Here is a 20,971-nt window from a genome sequence, read left to right as displayed (position 1 = left end):
AAAGCACAAATTAAGTCAAACAAAGTAAAATCTGAGGTAAATATAGCTTCCCAGGCCAAGGACAATCATAAGGTTATGCCTACTGAACCTGGTGAACTTCTTTGAGAAGGTTACCAAGGCAATGGATGAGGGCAAAATGGTGCATACTGCCTACCTTAACCTAGCGAAGGCATTTGACACAATACCCCACTCGGGCATTGTAAACAAATTCATGGAATTAAGCATGAACCCCTATGTAACTCACTGGATATTCAGCTGGATTGCAGACTGGACTCAGTAAGTTAGGATTGGCGAGATCACCTCCACAAAAAGGCTGGTCACCAGTGGTGTCCCTCAGGGCTCTGTGCTGGATCTGCTCACTTTTGGCATCTATTTCTCAGAAGTCTAGGCCAATGTCAAGAGCTTCTTGCTTACCAGTTTGTAAATGATTGCAAGCTAGGCGCAATCACAGAAACCCCCAACATAACATTTTACAGCAAGGTCTAACACAGACAAAGGACTGGTGCCAAAGCCACGGCTTAAATCTCAGTGCCAAGAAATGCATAACAGTACCTTTTGGAAGTTTGCTACCCTGGGAAACAATTTCATTGACAAAATACCCTAAAGCGGACAACACAATCAGGTAGATGGAGACTCCTGCAAATAGCGATCTGGCTTTCAACCAACACATGTCTAAGGTTCTAAGAAAATCATTTTACATCACTCAACTTCCAAGTAATGGCATAGCATCTAGGTCCAGGGAAGTCATTGTGCTACTGTATTCAGCCATCATCAGACCCAACATTGAGTACAACACCCCTTTTTGTATGTACCTGACCAGGCACATGCAGCACCTGGAGTGTCCACAGACATTCTTCACAAGAAGAATACAGGGCATAAACACAATCTATATAATCCTATTTTCTACAGACTGCTGAGCGGTGATTTATGCCTGGCCTACAAGGATACCTGGATCCTGCTGTAATGGACTTTTTCCAGATCTGCAAAATGAACAGCACCAGAACTACTATATCCAAGGATTTAAACTTTTCCTACAACTTAAATAGGGAATACTGGAAGGACAGGTATATATCTCAGAGAATCCCTATTCTCTGGAATAGGCTTCCCATCTATGTGAAGCAGAGCCCTTCCCTAACCCTATTCAAGCAGAACCTGGATCAGTGGATGGGAGATCAGAAATTTACTCCTGGTCTGATATCTACGTCTCCGATGGACAATGGCAGTTGTTAAATCATGCCTAACATACACCCCTTAAAATAACATCTAAGATACAATAACTCATGGGATACATTTGGGCTGCATGGCTATGCTTATTGAGGCCCCAGTGGTTGTTAGCCTAGTAAACCCCTATGAATCTAAATGATCCTCACTGTTGCATTGCAAATGTGAATGGAACACATGGCAACAAACAAATGTTTAAATAAATGAATGAACTCTGGTGTATATTTCAGTTTTGCTGGGACATTGATTTCTTTGACTAATGCCGAATTCACACTGAACATTCAGAAATATTAAACCAACATTATTATACATTGTTAATGTATTATCTGTCAAGACAATTTTTATTTTAACTTTTGCTAACTGTGCTGTTACACAACATGCTTTGTGGACTGAACCAGTGGATGATCTAATAACTCTCTAGGAAAGACACAATTATACATAATTGTAAGTTTCCTTAATTCATATCATCTTACATCTCATAAGGCCCCATTTTTTGTCAGGCCAAGTTAATTGTGTACTTTCTTACTGTTATTAATCAAAAATGGTGCTTCAAAACAAAAACACAACACATTAACGGTGTGGGAGTTACTGTTATATTTACCCTCCAGAAAGGGTGATCTATACACTGTACTTTTTTATTTCTTGTGGCTGTGACCAACTAGCCCCTCTTTCAGCTGTTGAACCCATCCGATTCTCTGTTCCATCTTGTTTCCTGCAGCATTCACAGATACTGGGGTAAGGGGTAATACAGTATGGGAACCTAGACAAAATCCAGCATGGATTGTGTTTTTTTTTTTTCACCTTTATCATCATGATTATTGAATAGCAAGACTTGCACCTTGGCATAATAATTTAGAGCTTGCATGTATCATTAGGAAAAGTAATAGAACACATGGTAAACATTTTTATGCACGTCAGGGGAATAGACAGAGATCAGGGATGTGGCAACCATAAGGAATAAGAGCAATTACTGTACAAAAAACAGTATTACTTGAAGACAGAGGGTGGACAGTTAATGGACAATGTGAAAAAGCTTTATTTCCCCATGGAGTAGGTGATTTAAGTTAAGTTATTTACCGTACAGTGCTTTTGATGAGGCTTTGCGGTAAAAAAGAAGAAAGAATCAAAAGGGCAGATGTACGGTAATTCTTGGGAAGATGGCAATAATTTACACCAGTAGGTTAACTTGGACCTACAGTAGATCTACTAATTAAGGGACTGGGTAAAGAAGGTGAATGAATTGGGATACAACAGACTTCATCCAACCATTTTCTATTACCTCATTCAGTTCAGGGTGACAGAGGCTGAAGCTTACCCTCGTTGGCAAGCAACCAATTGACAAGGCAGAAACCAGACCTAGAAGAGATGCCAGTCTACTACAGTACACCCCCCATTCACAAATGCTCATGTAAGAACTCATCCGCAATACAAGATTACTTTCTGTGCGATCCATCTACCTCTACACGGTTCTTCCAGTAGATTATATCAAACAAAAAAGAAGAATTAAACTAATGTTAAGAAAACTACTACAGATAAAAAAAAGATGCAATACATAAGCCTGTGTGATCTCCAGATAATAACCACAGTCCACCTCCTTCCCTACATAACACTGCTTTTCAACCAAAACAACTGACCTGGTTGCACTTGCTGTAGAATCCCTCGCTTCGCCAGCCGAGCTTGAAGAGCTGCTGGGAGAGGCATGGTTAACCTGATGAGAAAAAAAAAATCCATAAGTATTGTATAAGAATCATAGTATTTAACAAAATTATAAGCTGCTCTTTTCAGAACCTTGCATACCTAAGGAAAACTGCATGCAGTCATGAGCTTAGAAACTTGATCAAGCTGGTAACATTTGGTCTGAACCATATTTTTATCCGCAGTGCATTAGCCAGGCCCTTCCTCTCTACACTACAAAGAATTCAGCACTATTAAGTTATAGGGATCAAAACTAAGGTATGTATTCACTACGTACATGGAAAGAAAGCGGTTCAACTGGAGAGTTGAACAAACAGTAACAATTTTGAAAATCCATCACAATGGACTTTTTTTTTTTTTGGCCGGGTCCACTGACTAGTACCTTTACCAGTAAAATTCCACAAAGTAAAAAAAAATGCTAACCTTTTCACTAGGTCTGCGAGTATACCTAACTACAAATTACTTTTATCTATTTTCCACATTAACAAAACATACTGTTTATATAAATATGGTTAATTTTTAAAAATAGCATGTAGTTTTTTTCCCTTGAAAAGTTCATTTTTCTCCCGTAGGCTTTAACTGTGACAAGATACAAACAATGTAAATGCATTCACATTTAGTTTTTTATCTAATCAACAGTACACTCGGTGCTTTACTATTCTACATGGCACTATTTTTCAAGGAGTTACCATAAAGTTGGTGCAGTGGTGAAATAGGCTGTATCTGTGTTTTGCACTGCTGGTAGCATCATACTTGTTGTAGTTCATTTTTTAAAACTGGCATGAATGGTGTGTTTTGTTTCTGTGGAAATTGTTACTTATTTATGCATTGTTTTTTTGGTATTTAAGTGAAGATATGATGTTAGTTGTGCCATGCATGCCCCTCAAAATGCCCAGAATATTGTAGAATGTCCCTCACTGGATTTTCACACACACACACACACACACACACACACACACACACACACACACACACACACACACACACACAAGTGCCAGTAGGCTAGTAGCCTCTTTTCAAGGGAGACCCAAGGCGGTATTTATATAACTAGGGCAAATCTGGCCAGAGTTTGGGGAACATCCCCCACACTTTTCTACATGTGCCATGGGATCTTTTACATCCATCTGAGCTACCACCAGCTCAGTCAGATGGGACCTTGGTTTTACATCTTAGCAGAAAGATGACACACACAGAAGTGTAGTACCCCCGTTATGCTGCACTACAATGTCAGCAATCCATAGACCTGGTGTGGGAATAGAACTTTGTACCAAAGGCAAGCGTGCCATCTGTTGCACCACTGAACACAATGTCATTACATACTTCATACATGACTCCAATGTGTACATCAGAGTTCATCTACCAGTACTATCATCATTCCATCCCCTCTAGCAAACTCCAGATAGTTTCAAGAATAAGTCTTTGCTTCCTTGTAAAGTGCACTATAGTTTTGTACTACATTTTCTTCAGAAATAACTACATACAGAAGAACTGAAACAATGCACCAAATTTCATTAATTTGCCCAAGAGCAAGTGTGTGTGTGTGTGCGTCTCTCTCTAATATTCGTGAGAAGAGTATTACAGTGTTCACTCAATTTCATATTAACAGCTAATTTTCAAACGGGTCGATACCATTTAACTTCCTCCCTACATTCCAAACAAAAACGTTTTACCCATAAACATAATGCCACACAAAACATTAACAAAATAGTAGTACACCATTGTGAACCAACAGTGATAACACTAATCAGGAGCGCAAAATTAAAGCAACACAGTCAGTACATCCCCAGGATAACACCTCTGCTTTCTTCCTCCTCTTTTGCTATACCTCTGCTCTCCTCTTTTACTATCACTTTATCTTCACTCACCCTACTTTCTACCTATGCCTCTCTTAATACTTTTACTACTCATACCATATATATCTCATAATTAACTCAACCTTTTGCATTCCACCCTTTGTGAATAACTCTCTACTCTGTACTGTGACATCCATTCTATTGCATATTTAACTATATTTATATCGAGCAGAATTAGTATAAGAAACCTTTCTACTGTATGTGTAGTGACTATCATCTATTTTAACATGGCGAAATTTATTTTAATTGTATTCTGCATTGTTAGCATTATATGACTTAAAAGATTTTGTTTATACTGCATATAGTGGAGTTTTTCTCCAGACGCCTCAGCTGAAAAGGGGCCTTTGTGCCTAGTCGGACTTCCCTGGTCAACAAATGTAAAATAAAGAAATAAATTACTATATGCTCTTTAAACAGATCACTGCAGTACCCTTAGCTATATGTGGTTCTATCCTGCCAAGGATATAACAGCCAGCCAGCTTCCAAAGCTTTGGGCTACCTTCCACTCACCCAAACTGTCAAGCAGCTCGAGCTGAGCTGACTAAAAGACAAGTTTGAGTGCAAGCCTGTCAGTTTTACTGATGTTGAATAGTAAGATCCTCTGAGGCTTTCCAGGATCAGCGGTCAGCTTCGGCTTTTCTTAGCTCATCAAATAAGTTCCCTTTGGGGTGGGGGGACTTCAATTTTCCTATTTTTTTTTTTACTAATGTTTTATTACTTTTCTCTTTCAGAAAGTTATTTTAAAGCTAGGAGTGCTGTGTTTTAACAGATCTTGAAGACTGTAACATATTTTTAAATGGAACACTCATTTCTGTCAGTTTAAAAGTAGTGTTAACCAAGTGATAAAATATTTTCTGTGGAGAAATTGTGTTTATTTTTCCACTGTAATGCCGTTGTAGTGTTTTGAAAGTGCTTTTTTACTGTGTTTTCTCTGTCAAAAAAGTAACTTTTATGGTCTGATACTGTTACTGGCATTGTTGCTTGTTTTCCCCAAGGACAGATGCAGCATTCTCAGCTTGACCATGGAACAGAGCATCAGTCTCATGGTAGGTCCTTCTTTCAGTCACAAAAAAGAAAAAGTTAAGCAAATAGCCTTTGCCACCATAGCAGACTAGAAATTTGAATCTGCAGGTGGGTGACTGTTGTGGCCATTTGTTGTACTGCAGACCACTCTTTCTTTAACCTGGATCCTTCTCGTGTAGCACCTACATTCACTACACACTGGGTGTTAGCCACATCCTCTGTGGCTGTTACGGTCACCTCAGTGGGGAAGAGAAAGCCACTCACTGGTCCTTGCAGAGTCAACAGGGATGGTTTCCTAGTTACATCAGAATGCTGTGCCCATCCCCAGGGAGGCAGCAGCTGCTATTAGTAACTTGGTTGGCCCCATGTTTCCTGTCAAAAAAAAAACAAGCATGCTCCTTCTCAATTTTCTTTGGATGGGAGTAGTTTATTAGGACTGGCTCACGGTTTGATTCAAGCTATTAACCCATTTTGTAGAGTAGTTTCTGCTAAAAGAGAGAGAGAGATGCCTCCTTTCATGAAGAGATTCAGTATTGAGTCTGTACTGGAAGATGCAGGAACAGGTTCTGGGTTTTGTCCTCAGATACCTGATTCAGACTCAGATGAGAGCTCACTTTCTGATTCTCCCTGTTGGAATTTTTCTTTCTCTGAGACTATTTCTAGAATGTCTCAGTGTTTTTGGTGGGAGAACACAGATTTCTCAGTCCCTCAGAAAATACCACAAGTTTATTTATTTTATTTATTTATTTGCAGTTGGTTTACCAGGATAGTCCATTGGGCCAAAAGAACCCGTTTTCAATGGAGTCCTGGGGAGAAAAGCTCCAAAAAAGAACAGACATACAGAATATGTACATACACTTAAAAAAGCTCTTAATGCAAACTAACAGACAAGGTGAAAACAACAGAGCTAAGCTACTTATACAATGTAAAAGAGAATACAGTCATTACTTTTGCATTTGAGGTACATTCAAAAATGCGAAATATTAGATAAAGTACAAAAAATGAGAGGTGAGTTAGGGCATTAAAGAGGTAGGATTATATTGTTGTATAGTGTGGTTAGATTTGAAGAAAGTAATAAGTATATAGGCTTTGTTGAGTAGGAAGTGAATGAATGGAGGATGAAGGATGAAGGATGAAGGGTTCCATATTTTTATGATGGATGGGAACAAGAGCATTCCCATTGGGACGTAAGATGAGTATGAAGAGATTTTTTGAACGAATAAAGATTAGAGATGGTATGAATGGACGGTGGGAGTGAGTTCCAAAGACGAGCTATGTTACAGGATAGTAGGTTTTTGCCTGGGGGGTGTTTTGGTTTAAGTATTTCTAATAGGTTTTGATTGTTTGACCTTAAGATTCTATCAGGTAAGTGAAACTTAAAAGCAGAAGACAGGGAGGGACAAAGAGAGGGGTTGTTAATGAGCTTATGGGCTAGGGTAAGCTGAATGTAATTGAGCTGATGTGGAAGTTCAAGCCAATGTAGTTTTTGGAGAGAGGAACAGTGATGGGTGAATGACCTGTGGCCATTGGCGAACTTGGCGATTTTGTTGTAGCAAGAGGAAAGTTGCTTCTTAAGAGAGGACTGAATATTAGTTAGGAGAGGTGAACCATAAAGTTGTTATATAAAAGGCTTTTCCAGAACCTTTACCCATTCCTCTTGTCCTGTCTGCTTTACAGGATGTGTGTCTTACTGCCAGCTGTCTCTAAAAAGGCAGATAGGATGTATAAAGTTCCTCAGTCTTTTAAATGTTTATGGACTATTCCCAAATCTGACCCAGCAGCTACAGCCTTAGTTCGCACCTCTGCTGCTAAGCACTTAATTCCAATCCTACTCTGTCTAATAAGGATGGGAAAATTATTGATAGATATGGGAAAAAAGTGTATACTTCTGCAACTTCGAATTTTCAGAATTTTAAATGGTCAGGTTCATATGTTGAAAAGTTTATTCTGACATACTGTGAAAGTATGAGGAATGCTTTATCTACAGTTTCTTCTTGTGAAGAAAAATCTGCTTTAAATAATTTAGGTTCTTCTACTACACAGGTCACACTACTCATCATTTGCAGAATAAGCAGAATTCTGTTGATACTTCTTATAGGTTCATAGGTGTGTACTAGGATAATGGCCCTGGGGCCTTTACAAGCCTAGCTATAGGATTAACCTGGCAAAGTGCCACCCGACCTTAGTTCCCAGTGCCTCTATCGAGTAGTGCGACTGGTGTTATCCCTGGGGTGAATTTTCTGTTTCCCATCCACTCATCCAGATTTCTCTTGAAGAGGGTCAGCGAGGTGCTCTGCTTGGCATGTATGGGAAGTCTGTTCGATAGCATGGGCAATCTCTGGGTTATGAACCTGTCCCTCCAGCATATTCTGTTAATTGTGGTAATGAGGTTGAGGTCTCTGGAGCATGTGGTGTAGAGAGATTGGGATTTCTTTAGATGTAGCATTTCTAACAGAGCTGGGTCAGACATGACTTTGTAAGTCAAGCAGAGATCGCCTCTAAGTAGCTACACCTCCTCCCTTTTTCTCTAATCTGTCTCCTCGAATAATATTGTAGCCGGGGGCAGTAATTTCATTATTGTGGTGCTCTGGTTTAAGCCATGTTTCAGTTAATATAGTGATCGCTGGTTTATATAGGGCAAGTAAGGCATGAAAGTCTTGAATTTTGTTAATTACACTTCTTACGTTGATGTTTAAGAAGAGGAGAGATGAGGTAGGTATGTGGTGTAGGGCATTTAGCTGGTTTAAATTGGAGTTAGTAATGGGTTCTGGGTTGGGGTTGGTTGATGTAATGGGTCCTGGATTGGGGTGTATGTCACAACTAGTGAGTGCACACAGTTGGTGTAGGTAGAATTTGCTTAATTTTTGAATTATCTCACTTTGTCTTTGTGAAGTGTAAGGGTTTATCTTGATTGTTGGTTTATAGTGCGAGTAAGAGAATAGTTGGGATTTGGTAAGGTCATATGGAGCTGTAGGGAAGTTCTTTAATTTGATGAGATTGCTTGTGGAGTCTGTCTGCCAAGGAGGGGGTATGGTTATGCAGCTGAGTGTGGTAAGAGGTTAGGTTAGAAAGTAGGAGTAAGGTGAAGATTACTAATGGATAGAGTAATGCTGTTAGTAGATGGGTTGACTGTGAGCAATGCATGTTATATAGCTATTGAAAGAGAGGGGTAAGTACCTATCACTGTGGAAGTTAGGTATTGTTTTAAAGGTAGGGTAAAGGAAGGGGTGGAGTCTGTTGGTAGGAGGAAACAGGTGGGTAGATATAAAGGAAATGATATGGGAGTGGAGTGAGCCCGAACAGAGAAAGGCTACACACCCAAGACAAGGGAAGTGCAATAGGAGAAAAACAATAAGTAAAGAAACCAAATTATAGTGTAAAAAACACTGATAATATTAACAGAAGTATGGCAGGATAGTACTTTTGTAACTTTATGGTTTGTTTGTAGTTGTTCTCTGGTTTTACAATATTTGTGAGAGTTACTACCCTATGGCCTTACTTACTCCTCTATTAAGGCTCATTTAATCAGCCATTTCAGCAAGTCTGCCCATGGATCCTCCTCTCTCAAGGCAGTCAAAATGTTCTTGAAAGGAGTTTTGCATAAGAGGCCTCCAAGTAATCCAGTGGCCCCTCCTTGGGATCTTACTTTTGTGCTACAGAAACTAGCACTTCCTTCTTTTTGAACCAGATAATCTGGCTGAATTCAGGTTCTTAGCATGGAAAACAGTTTTACTGACTTCTCTGAAGTCTACAAGAAGTATATCAGAGTTGCAAGCTCTTATGATGAGTTAATCCCACCTCATTTTCAACCAGGACAGATTATCTTTGAGAACTAATCCTTTTTTATGCCTAAAGTGATATCTAAATTTACTTTAAGCCAAACTATCAGTCTTTCTCTTTTCCTTCCTGAACTTAAAAATGAGGGAGGAAGGACAAATCTATTCCAGGCAGGTTTAAGGCCCAACTCTACATGGACCTTGCCTTCTTCTAGAATCCAACCCTTTCCAAAACGCCATACACGTATTCTAGAAGTTGCTACTTGGTTCTATGTACATACTTTTACAAAGCACTATAAACTGGATTCCTTCTCTAGGTCAAGATCATGTTTTGCTAGGACCATTCCTTAGGAGCTCCTGGACCCTTCTTCTACCTCTAAAATATAGTTAGCTATAGTAATCTACCCATACAAGTCTACTGCAGGCATCCTCAATATGAAGAACCTAGTACAGTTGTGTAAGCTGAACTTACTATAACAGTATAAGTGCGAATAATCACTGTTGCAATAACCAATCCTTACCTCCACCCCCTTTTTTTTGTCTCCCTCTCTCTGTTGGCAGAAAAGCTCTGAAGGGCTTTGTGCCTAAACTTGTCTTTCAGCCTGCTGACCTTGAGCTACTTAAGAGTTTGGGTGCATGGAAGGTGCCCTGAAAATTTGGAAGCTGGCCGGCTGTTATCCTCAGGATAATCCACACCAAGAAATTGTTTCAGAACTGCAGCAGTGATCATTTGAACATCTACTGTTTTGCTAAGTTCAACATATATAACTGTTTTACATATTTCATTTAGTAATCAGCAGTAAAAGAAATTCATTACATCCTAAAATGATAAGTACTGGTCACAATTTCCCAAATGCCTTTCACTATGGTATGGAGGAGGCCACACAGACTCATCAACATCAATGTCATCTGAATTTCCTGCTGAACTCAAATAAGGGTCATTCTTGTTAGAATTTAGAATTATTACATTACAAGGTAAAACAACAACTTGGACATCACTGCTATCCCTGGTCCTCATAATTGCTTTCATGCACTGAACTAACAACTTTAGTAGGGCATTTAGATGAGAATTATATGGAGGCAGAGATCACACAATGGAAAAAAAAAAAAAAAAGGGAAAAATGATTGGAAATCATGAAACAGTTATGGCAAAACCACAGAAGGGAGTATTATAACTAAACAACTACAAACATAAGTAGAGTGAAAAATCGCTTTAAGTAACTTTCCTAATTCTAAAAAAGTCAACATTCATTCGTGCCCTGGAATGTAATGAGTGAAATCCTCCCACCAACTAAGCATACAGTATGCTTATTTTACTTTTATTCATCTAGATGAGTAGTTTTGTTCAATAGGTAGTGCCAATGACAACTTATGTTGCCATGATCCCATCCAGCCCTGCTCGCATCTCTAACAAGATGGGCTAACCTCTGGAAACATCTTACCTCACTTCTCTGGTGTACTTGTGCAGACATTTCCATGCAAATATTTTAAACTGGGCTTACTAACCTGTCTGGAACCTACACATGCCCTGCTATTGTTCTTTTGAAATTCTACTACCAGTTAATTTCTTCCAGTTCAGCCACTGAGCATTTACTAATTTATCATTTACAGTTTCATACAGTCTATATAAAAAAGTCTTGCTTTTAGTTTCATGCTTTAAGAAGTAATTTAATTCTGATGTTTGTAGTTAATTATTTTGCATTTCTCTGTCATATTTCTCCAAGACTGTGAACAATCCTCTGTATCTTAACGGTTTGAAACCATCTATAAATTCCTTCCATGTCAATCTCCCGTCTCCGTTTCTTACTAGGATTTGATAACTCCCTAACCCACCAAGTTGTCAGAGAGGACATAATACTGTTTACTTCGTCTTGTTGGGTATAATTCAAATACCAAGGGTGACAATATTTTAACTGTCATGGAAATTTTTTTTTCTATAAATAGGTAACATACTCCTTACAGCTTTCTGGAACCAGACACTGAATCTTTCCATTAAATGCTTCTGACCTTGTCGCAGCATCATTATTTACCATTTGTGTTCACAGGTAGGATTTTGAATGAGATATGCCAAACTTAAGTGAATGGTGTTATAGCAGTCTTGCAAATTTGAAACTGCCAGTCTACCATGTTCAACAAGTAAAATCATTTTGTTCCATTGTACTCTCAGGCTTTTGTCCTCCAAAATGAATTTTGAAATTTTTCTTTGGGGGGTGTTCCAGAATTTCTAATTTAGCTCATAGATTAATGCACAATATTAAACTTACTATTAGTATTTTTAAACCTTGTATATGTATATATTTTCTACTAAGATACATTGTCATTACCTTCTATCTTCTAATTTGATTACAAATATTGCTTTTTAAGTAATTCAGAGTTGAACTTGAGGAATCAGTTGTCTTCCTAGTTAACTTGACACCCAGACAGCTCATTTTATAAGGACTCTTGGTAAGAGAACTTTTGTACCATCCAGAAGAACAGTGAAAATGTATACTTAGGGTTATAGTCTTTAGTTCACTTTATACCATAAGTAAAAGTACATTTTTTCAACAGCCTGAGACGTTTAGACAATCTCTTTCAGGCTTGGTGGAGAAAATACTCAAGTCATCCAGGAATAATACTAACTTCTTTCCCAACATATCAATCCCACCCTCGTACTTTTGAGCTAATGATCAGAGATAAATTGCAAATAACAAAGAGGAAAAATGCACCCTTGCCCAAGTTCTCTCCTCTTGTATATTTTTTTTGTATCAGTAGAATGATCTCTACAGGGAACCCCAATTTTTCCACAGTTTCCAATATGCTGCCCAGCTACACTCTATCAAATGCTTTTTCTGCATCCAAGCTCATTAACAGAAGAGGCTTATCTTTCTTTCTTTGCATCCCAGTGGATCATAACTCTTTTTTAATGTATTGTCAAAGGTTGGTCTACTCTTAATAAATCCACATTGATCTACTTTTATAATTCTCTGGAGAAGCCTCTCTAATCTATTGGCTAGTATGGCTGCAAATATTTTTGCAATCGTTGATTGAGAACTGAGATGGGATGATAGGATCCTTGGGTTCACTGGGTCTTTTCCTCTCTGTCAATAGTACTGTTAATACTGCTTTTTTCTCCCACACGATTCTGTGATTTTCCTTTCTTTAAAAAATCTTATTAAATAGTTGAACCATACTAACAAATTATTGTGCTGAACTTGTAATCCATATATCCATGGTGTCTTGCCTGATGCTTGTTTTTAAATTTGCTCTTTTCTCTCTCCTGTTGTCATGGTTCTCATTAACTATCTCCCCTCATCAGGGAGGACTCTTAGTAATTCTAAATAATAAAAAACGTCTAAACACCCCTCCCATTTTCCATCCCATTTTTGTGTGTGTGTAGTTCCTCGTTAAATTGCACAAATATTGTGCTTTTGTTCCAGGTTCCTTAAGTATCCGGTCTGTTTAGGAATCTTCATTTTACTACATTTCTTTTTTAGCATTTGTTGTCGAAGCCTTTGTGCAAGATGCTTTCAAAATGTCAGTGTGTTTTCAAGGTATAACTGGTTTCTATTTGCTTTCTTTCAAACCACTATAATAAATATATATCCATTTTCTTTTTCAGTTCTCTCAGTTCCTGAGTTTCTTTATTATATCTGGTCTTGCCTTTGTCCAGTAATTCTTTCATTCTGCTATCTAGAGTTTAATTCCAATCTTTTTTTTTCCGTCAGCATGTTTTTTCTGTTTTGTAAGATGTCTTACTCTTATTTCATTTATTCTCCAAGTCTAGATTTTGTTCTACTAGTCATTTTAATAGTACTCTTAAATTTTAAGTCCTTTTTCCTCATCATGCACTGCCCAGGAAATCGCAAGTGTCTAACTCCACTCACCATCTCCCATAGAATTATTTCAATACATACTGGCGAGTGATCAGATAGTGTTCTGGGATGTACCTGAGCCTAAGATGATAACTATGTTCTTTGATATACAGATTCTACCCAGTCTGGACAACATAGTCTATGCTCTTCTGTAGTTTGTATATTTATCCTGGAGTCCTCCCTTAATACCGGCTTTGGTGTGATTGTGCTTTCTTAGGCCTCTCACTTACATCCTCCTTGTCTGTAAATACATTCAAGTCCTTTCTTACAATTAAAATCTCCTGAAGAAAAATTATTACATTGATCATAATACCTTTCAACTGTTTATTAGTTTATATTTTTTATTTTTAACACATTTATTACATTATCAATTAAAACACAAACATACATTTGTATGAAAGAAAACAAACCATATTAACATATTCCCAATTGCAAACATCACACATCATTTGTATCATTTTATATATTTATCATCAATTTAACATTATATAAATTGATCATTTTCTGCCTTCCCTTAAACCTCACTTCTCACTGAAATATTATTCTGCATGTACTGTTCCGACAATTTCCACTTTTTTCTATATAATGTGCTCATACCCTTATCTAAAGATCTCACTTCTAGGTCTTTTATCTCTGTTATAATATTCAATACTTCAATTACAGTTGGTTTAGACTTTGAATTCCATCTTCTAGTAATTGCTTTTTTGGCATATACCAGAACAGGGCCTTACTACATCTATGCAATTCAGATCCAGTATCCCAGCTCAAACAATTTCCTTAGTTACACCCATTTGTTCACCCAATAATTCTGACAAGAGTATTCCACTGGACATTTTTAAAGTATGCTAGCACATTACACTCCCAAAATGTATGTTTCCAGTAACCAATTTCTCCAACATTTGCCATCTACCTGAAGAAAAATTCTTTGGAGTCTGCTTGGGGTATAAAAATACATATGCAAACACCTCCAAGTAAGAATCCTAAATCTTCTAGGCTTGGTTGCATATTTGGGAGATATAAAAGTGTGGTGTTTCATTGTTTCCTTGTGAAATACTTACCAAATCTCTCTTAACAATTTTTTAAAACCTCCTCCAATTCATTCCTATAGTTATCATGCATATTTTATATGCCCTGTTAATTATCCCTTTAACAACATCTTCTGTTCTAGATTCAATTAAAAACTCTAACAGTTAGGATTCCCCTATCCCTTTCCCTATACTCAGATATTAATCCCCGATAGGGAAGGCAATTTCTAGCCTGCAGTCCAATGTGTGTTCGCGGCTTGTTAACAATATTATATTGCTCTCCCATAAAATATTTGCTCCCAATACCTTGGTTCCTTTGATAGTTTTCTCCAGTAAATCCCAACCACCCTTTTGTCTATTCTCTGTACCTCTAATTGCAGTCATTCCTATCTGAAAATCTCTATTCTCATGTTGGCATAGTTCTTCGAATCCATTCTGCTATTTTATGAATATAGTATTCTGTATGACTGTTATTCTCCTTAAAGATCTGCACACAAAAATCACACTATTTCATTATTTCTTAAATCTTCCCCAGCTTCACCACCATCCCTTTCCACTATGAATTATAGCTTTTTGCTTGTGTTAAGTATAAGATACTTAACTGTATAGCTCTAAATTTTCCCTTCAAATCAGGAAATCCTAATCCACCTGTTCTATTGGAAGGATTAGCTCATCCCACTTGACTCTAGCCTTTCCCCCTACCAGATAAAATCCTTCAACTCTTCATTAATTACTGTCCACAGCTTCCCTCGTGGTTCATAAAAGTATTCCTGACCTGTATATAAAACTAAAGGGACTAAACCAATTTTCACTGCTTGTATCTTGCTATCCATATCCATAACAAGAACTTTCAGTTTCTCAAATTTTGTATTATATTTTGCTTAGTCTCTTCCCTCATATCTTTAGCTGCCATAACAGAATTATTTTAATTCATACTGCTAAATATTTCATTTTGTTGTGTCCCTATAAATACCGGTATAGGCTGAACTAACTTTTGTGTGGGTACATAGCTTACAGCTACAGCCTTTATCATCATTAATTTTATATCCCAAAAAAAAAGACGTGAAACTGTTTCAAGATGTTCCGCAAGACTGAGACATCCTTTTCCAATTTTATCCGACACAAAATAATATTGTATGCAAATAAAGCCAACTTTTCTTTATTAAAATACCCATTATATCCTTGAATTTCTGAATCCCTTATTTTCTTTGTCAATGGCTCTAAATAAAAAGCAAATAACAAAGGAGAAAGAGGACACCCCTGCCTGGTTCCTCTCTTTAGACACCAACCTGTCAGAAGGGAACCTTCACACTTTAATTTTTGGCTCGGATCCCTTATACATCCTACTAATTAACCTTATTGTATCAGGAAATGTAAAATGCCTCCATTGCCCAACTCATAAAATCTCAGCTAGCTCTGTCAAATGCATTCTCTACATCAAGAATCACTAACAGCGGTATTTTCTTACACACTGCTTCCCCCTAATCATTGGGATCTGCAAGTTTCACCCCTGACATTTCGCACCTAGGTACAGTTCACCTCTGGAATGTTCGCCCACACATTTCGCACCCAGGATGTTTCAGCCCCCGACATTTCACCCCTGGGTACTTTCCATACGCACATGCAATTTCTGCCCCCAGCCACTCATTACATTCCAGAATGTTTTTTTTTTTCTGACCTGACCCTTCCTTTCAGCATAAATACTTTTTTTTCCTGTACTGAAGTTCAGCTGTGATGTTGAACCTCTTTTTATAGGTTTTTAGACAGTGGCATATTCAGATGAACAAGGGAAGCAAATTGCTGAGGATATTGACTGATTTGCTGTGATGCTGAACCTCATGATCATGTTTTTATTGGCCTTTCAGCAGAATGTTTCCCTGAAGCCTAGTAAACATATTTTTATTAAAATCTATCTGACCCAACATTGACCTCTTATTTGCAAGTCTTTGTTCACCTAATTATGCCATTGTCTAAAAACCTATATAAAGAGGTCCAATATCACAGCAAATCAGTCAACACCTGCAGCAATTTGCTTCCTTTAACTAAGAATTCAGTTATCTTGAAACATGGGAAGAAGAAGTTGGTCTATGAGAATCGCATTTACCTATTTTGGAAACAAATAGCTGACGATGTTCATGCTATCCGGGTGCATGAAAAACTGTCGACTTGCAAAGGATGTGTATGGACCAGAGGAATAGATGGCAAAGTTGTGAACATAGTCAATCCCCACAATCACGCTGCACAAGCAGCAAGACCTGAAGCAGCCAGACTCATCAACAAAGTAACAGTCAGGGCAAAGACAACACAAGAGACACCACAACAGATTCTTACAAAAGTAATTTCAGGAGCCTATGCCAATGTTGGCGCACTTTGCCCGAGGAAAGCGTCACTGAAGAAGAGAATGATTCAATCAGCAAGACAACTTGGCGGCATCCCAAAGTTGCCTCAAACCAGTGATCAACTTGTTATCCCTCAGGAGTTCAAAGAAATCAATGTCCATGGTGTCCAGCAGCAGTTCCTTCTACATAATTCAGGTAGGCTCTTGCTTAAACTTTAAATAATTTAATTATGTATAATAATTGTAAATGTTCTTTCTTTTTGCTAATTTTGTTACACCAACAATGATGTAATGATGGAAAAACTACACACGTTAAAGATTTAATACTCAGAGATCATCATTCACCAAAGTTTAATTAATATTTAGAAAATGCTAAACGTAGGCATTTGAAAAACAATAGACCCGTATTCTCTGCAACAGAGACTTGTAATAAAATTGCCAGGACAGATAAGGGACAGAATTAAAAATGAGCAAACATATAACATAGCTGCAGTAAGGAGCACCATTAGTAAAAGCAGTAAGGAGCACCATTAGTAAATATTGGTCAATAGTCCAACAATTACTAGACTTTGCCAACAGTGAGTGGAATACTCTGGATACAAGAGGTGCCCTAACCTCAAGAATCACCTTTGTTATAAAGAGATGCCTAAAACTGTAAGCACACTTAGTATTTCCAAAATGGGTACAATTTAAAGTGTCATAAGTGTATCTACTGCATTCATCTATACACGGGTAAGCACTGCTACAAAAAGTTTTAACTTGCAACATTAAAGTTTTGTTGGATTACTCATGGTACATAGTGGCTTTTTTACTTTTTGTTTTTTATCTTTTACTAGCATGAAAATTACTGCGAACTTACTTTATTTTCACTAGTTTTTCCTGTTCTTAGACCTTTTTACTAGCATGACATTTTCGGCGCATCGCTTCAGTATGATGCATTAATTTTGAAATTCATTCTGCGTAATTCTGTCCTAGAAATTTCAAAAAATTTCTGGCGCTTTGCACCAGTTTGTACTACCTATATTTTTAAAAATCATCGATGTTAGTCTGTTATACTTAACACTTTTTTTTTTTGCCTTAAAGTACCAAAATTTGTGGTGCTTTCTGACAGCTAAGTCATTAAACTGATAATGTTTGTAATTTTTGACATCTTTTTGCTTTGGTCTCTTAAAAAACTGCAGGATTCTTTTACATTCTTTTACATTAACTCAGAAGCAATATTTTTAAAATTGCAGCAACTTGTTTTTTAGTACCAATTTTAAATGGGACTACTTAATTTTCTTATTACTTCATTTTTTTTTGTATTCTCACTTTCTGTGGCGACCCCTAACCGGGAAAAGCCGAAAGACACAACAGCTTTCATTTTTATTCAGTAAATGAAAGCAACCTTATTTTGATTTTCGGAACAAGAGACCAGCTCCATCTAGTGACACAAAGTGAAGAGTGGTTCGCTAATGGAACGTTTTCCACTGCACCAGCCTTATTCCAGCAACCTTACACAATCCATGCAGTCCACTGCGGCCTTGTTCTTCCAGTGGTGTACTCCTTGCTGCCAGACAAGACTGGTGCAACACACTATAGGCTGATACAAGAGCTGAAGAACAAGCAGCCTGGACTCCAGTTACAAAAACTGATGATGGATTTTGAACAAGCTGCAATCCAGGCATTTTATAAAGTCCCCAACATTGAGAAGACAGGTTGCTTCTTCCGCTTATCACAGTGAGCTTGGCAGAAAGTTCAGAATGAGGGAATGAAGGTGCAATACTAAGGGAACCACAAATTTGTCTACTGGATACACATGATATCAGCCCTTGCCTTTCTCCCACCAGAAAGTGTTGTGCAAACATCTGAAGAGGTGCTGGAAAATCCCAACTTTCCTCATGAAGCAGTACCCATTGTGAATTACTAAGACACCAATATCGGCCAAATAAATCACAGAGGACATCAAGCACCACTGTTTCCATTTCAACTTTGGAATGTGTATCAACGGACATTGAATGATCAACATCAAAAGAACAATGACTGATGGCACTGCAGCTTTCAAGAAATTTGTGGTACACTTTTTACAAACATTTACCAGTTCATTAACTACCTGAAATGTCGGCATGGACTCCACAATTTTGAAATCACTCGCATCATATCCAGAAATCCCACCAATGCCAGGAACAAGAAATATAGTGCAATTTCAACAACGATAAAACACACTGTGCAAGAACTGGACAATGGAAATTTGGCTGACCATCTCACAGGTATTGCCTACAATTCTGAATTCTAGTTGTGGCTTGTTGTGATTTTTGTGCTTGTTTTGTTGTTTTGACTTTTTATTTGATCATTCTGTTTTAACTACACATCTTTATACTGTTGTGATTTTTTGATTGCAGTTTTGGACTTTTTGGATGAGAAATAAAATTTCACTCTATGCGACTATTATAACTGGGTCACAAAAATGTCATAAAATAGCAAAAGATGTAAAATAAGTAGAATGAAAAAAAAAAATCACATAATATAAAAATTTACTGGAGCAAAAAAATTGGGGTTGGAGGGGTGAAAGATACCCAGAGGCAAAATGTTGGGGGCGAAACATACTTGGGGGTGATAGGTCAGGTGTGAAACTTTCTAGAACCGGATCATTGTTCTATTAAATGATGTCACATGTTTTCCATCCCTCCACAAAACTACACCAGTGATCCATATCTATCAATTATGGCAACAGCTTTTCCATTCTTTTAGCTATTATACAGACAGACAGTTTATAATCATGGCTTAAAGTTGAAATAGGCCTACATGAAGCTGGGTCTGATGGATCTTAACAGTCTTTAGGTATTACAAACACCACAGCTTTTCTCCAGGATGTGATGCGTCCCCTTCTTTTAACATACTGTTAAACAAAACCTTCCAGACCTTTATCACATTCTTCCATCTTAGCTTCCAAACTTCCACAGGAATACCATCTATTCCCGGAGATTTCTCTGTTGACCCACTTTATGTCACTATTTTATCTCATCTCCTCTATCTTAACTGTTAACTGTTGAGCCTCATCTACCTCCAACCTTGGCACTGATTTCAACATTTTTCCATTTAAACAAATTTTCATAAAATTTCAGAAATATCTCTAATATCTCTACATGATCTCTTATTTTTCTTGTTACAGGATCCCTCTTCCATTTCTGTGTGAAGCCCTTTTCTCTGCAATAATTTAAAATAATTCCCATTACTTCTTAACCGTATCTTTTTTCTTTTGTTTCTACCCTATACTTAAACTTCATTTCCATTTTATCCTACTTATTGGCTATAAACTTCTGAAGAAATTTAACATCCCTAATAACACACATGATTTCCAATACCCATTCCTTAAAAGTCCTTTCTTTTTAACAGTTAGGTGGAGAAGAGCCAGTGTTTCATTTTTACTCCATTACCCTGCACTTTTATCACAACTGCTATTGCAGCATGCTCTGAAAAAGCCACTGGATTTGTGTGTTAAAGCTTCCAATTAAATACAAATGTTCTTGTGAAGTATAATTTATATTTAGTCTAGCCCAGTTATTGTACTTTGGAGAATATGTAAATTCTCTCAAAGTTCTTACTACTGAATTTGTCTTTCACACCAAATATTTTCTTAAATTTCTTTAGAAAACTACTCTCTTTTGTTATATTTTGCCTTTTAAAGTCACCCAGATAAATACTCACTGCTGCAAATCAAATTCAGTCCCCAGCTATAAGGAATATTCCTGGTTGAAAGATTATTTCTCAAAAAATGTTCTTAAACTTCAAGACAACAGTCTTATGTGGAACATAAATACATGCCACCATAATCCTCCTCCCTTGCCAGTGGCTCATTTCTACCACTTACTCTCTCCAAGGCTAAAAACACTGAATCAATGGCCAGACAGTATCCCAGCATGCCTTCTAAACCGCATGAAGCATGACCTATCAGGGCCTTTGGAAATGCTATTAACTGTAGCTTCCAAACAGGCTTTATGCCTCACAAATGGAGAGGAGCGATAGTTATCATTCTGCACAAAGGTGAGCCATCTACAGACCCTGGACCTACACACCTTTAAAAGTCTCACTAGTCTCATATGCAAAGCCATGGAAAGAATTATAATGGAAATAATCAGTAATGAAATAGGAAGCCTCCAGACACTGGCCCCAACCCAATTTGGTTTTGTCAAGGGGAGGTCATGCC

General features: G+C 37.6%; 1 protein-coding gene across 2 annotated transcripts in view; it reads right to left on the bottom strand.

Moving 5' to 3' along the window:
- The window catches only part of PQBP1 (polyglutamine binding protein 1), a 429,608-nt gene that overhangs the window by 340,607 nt on the left and 68,030 nt on the right, over nt 1–20,971 (bottom strand). For both annotated transcript variants that reach the window (XM_044080392.1, XM_044080391.1), the window contains exon 2: nt 2,856–2,929. In XM_044080392.1, the coding sequence (XP_043936327.1) occupies nt 2,856–2,922 (67 nt within the window). In that variant the 5' untranslated portion in view covers nt 2,923–2,929. The remainder of the gene's footprint in view (nt 1–2,855; nt 2,930–20,971) is intronic.

The sequence above is a fragment of the Protopterus annectens genome, chromosome 8.part0 (genome assembly GCF_019279795.1).
Source record: "Protopterus annectens isolate FY-2018-M chromosome 8.part0, PAN1.0, whole genome shotgun sequence".
NCBI classification, from domain to species: Eukaryota; Metazoa; Chordata; order Ceratodontiformes; family Protopteridae; genus Protopterus; species Protopterus annectens.
Note: the sequence above shows the minus strand (reverse complement) of the source record. Positions and strands in the feature narration are given on the sequence as shown.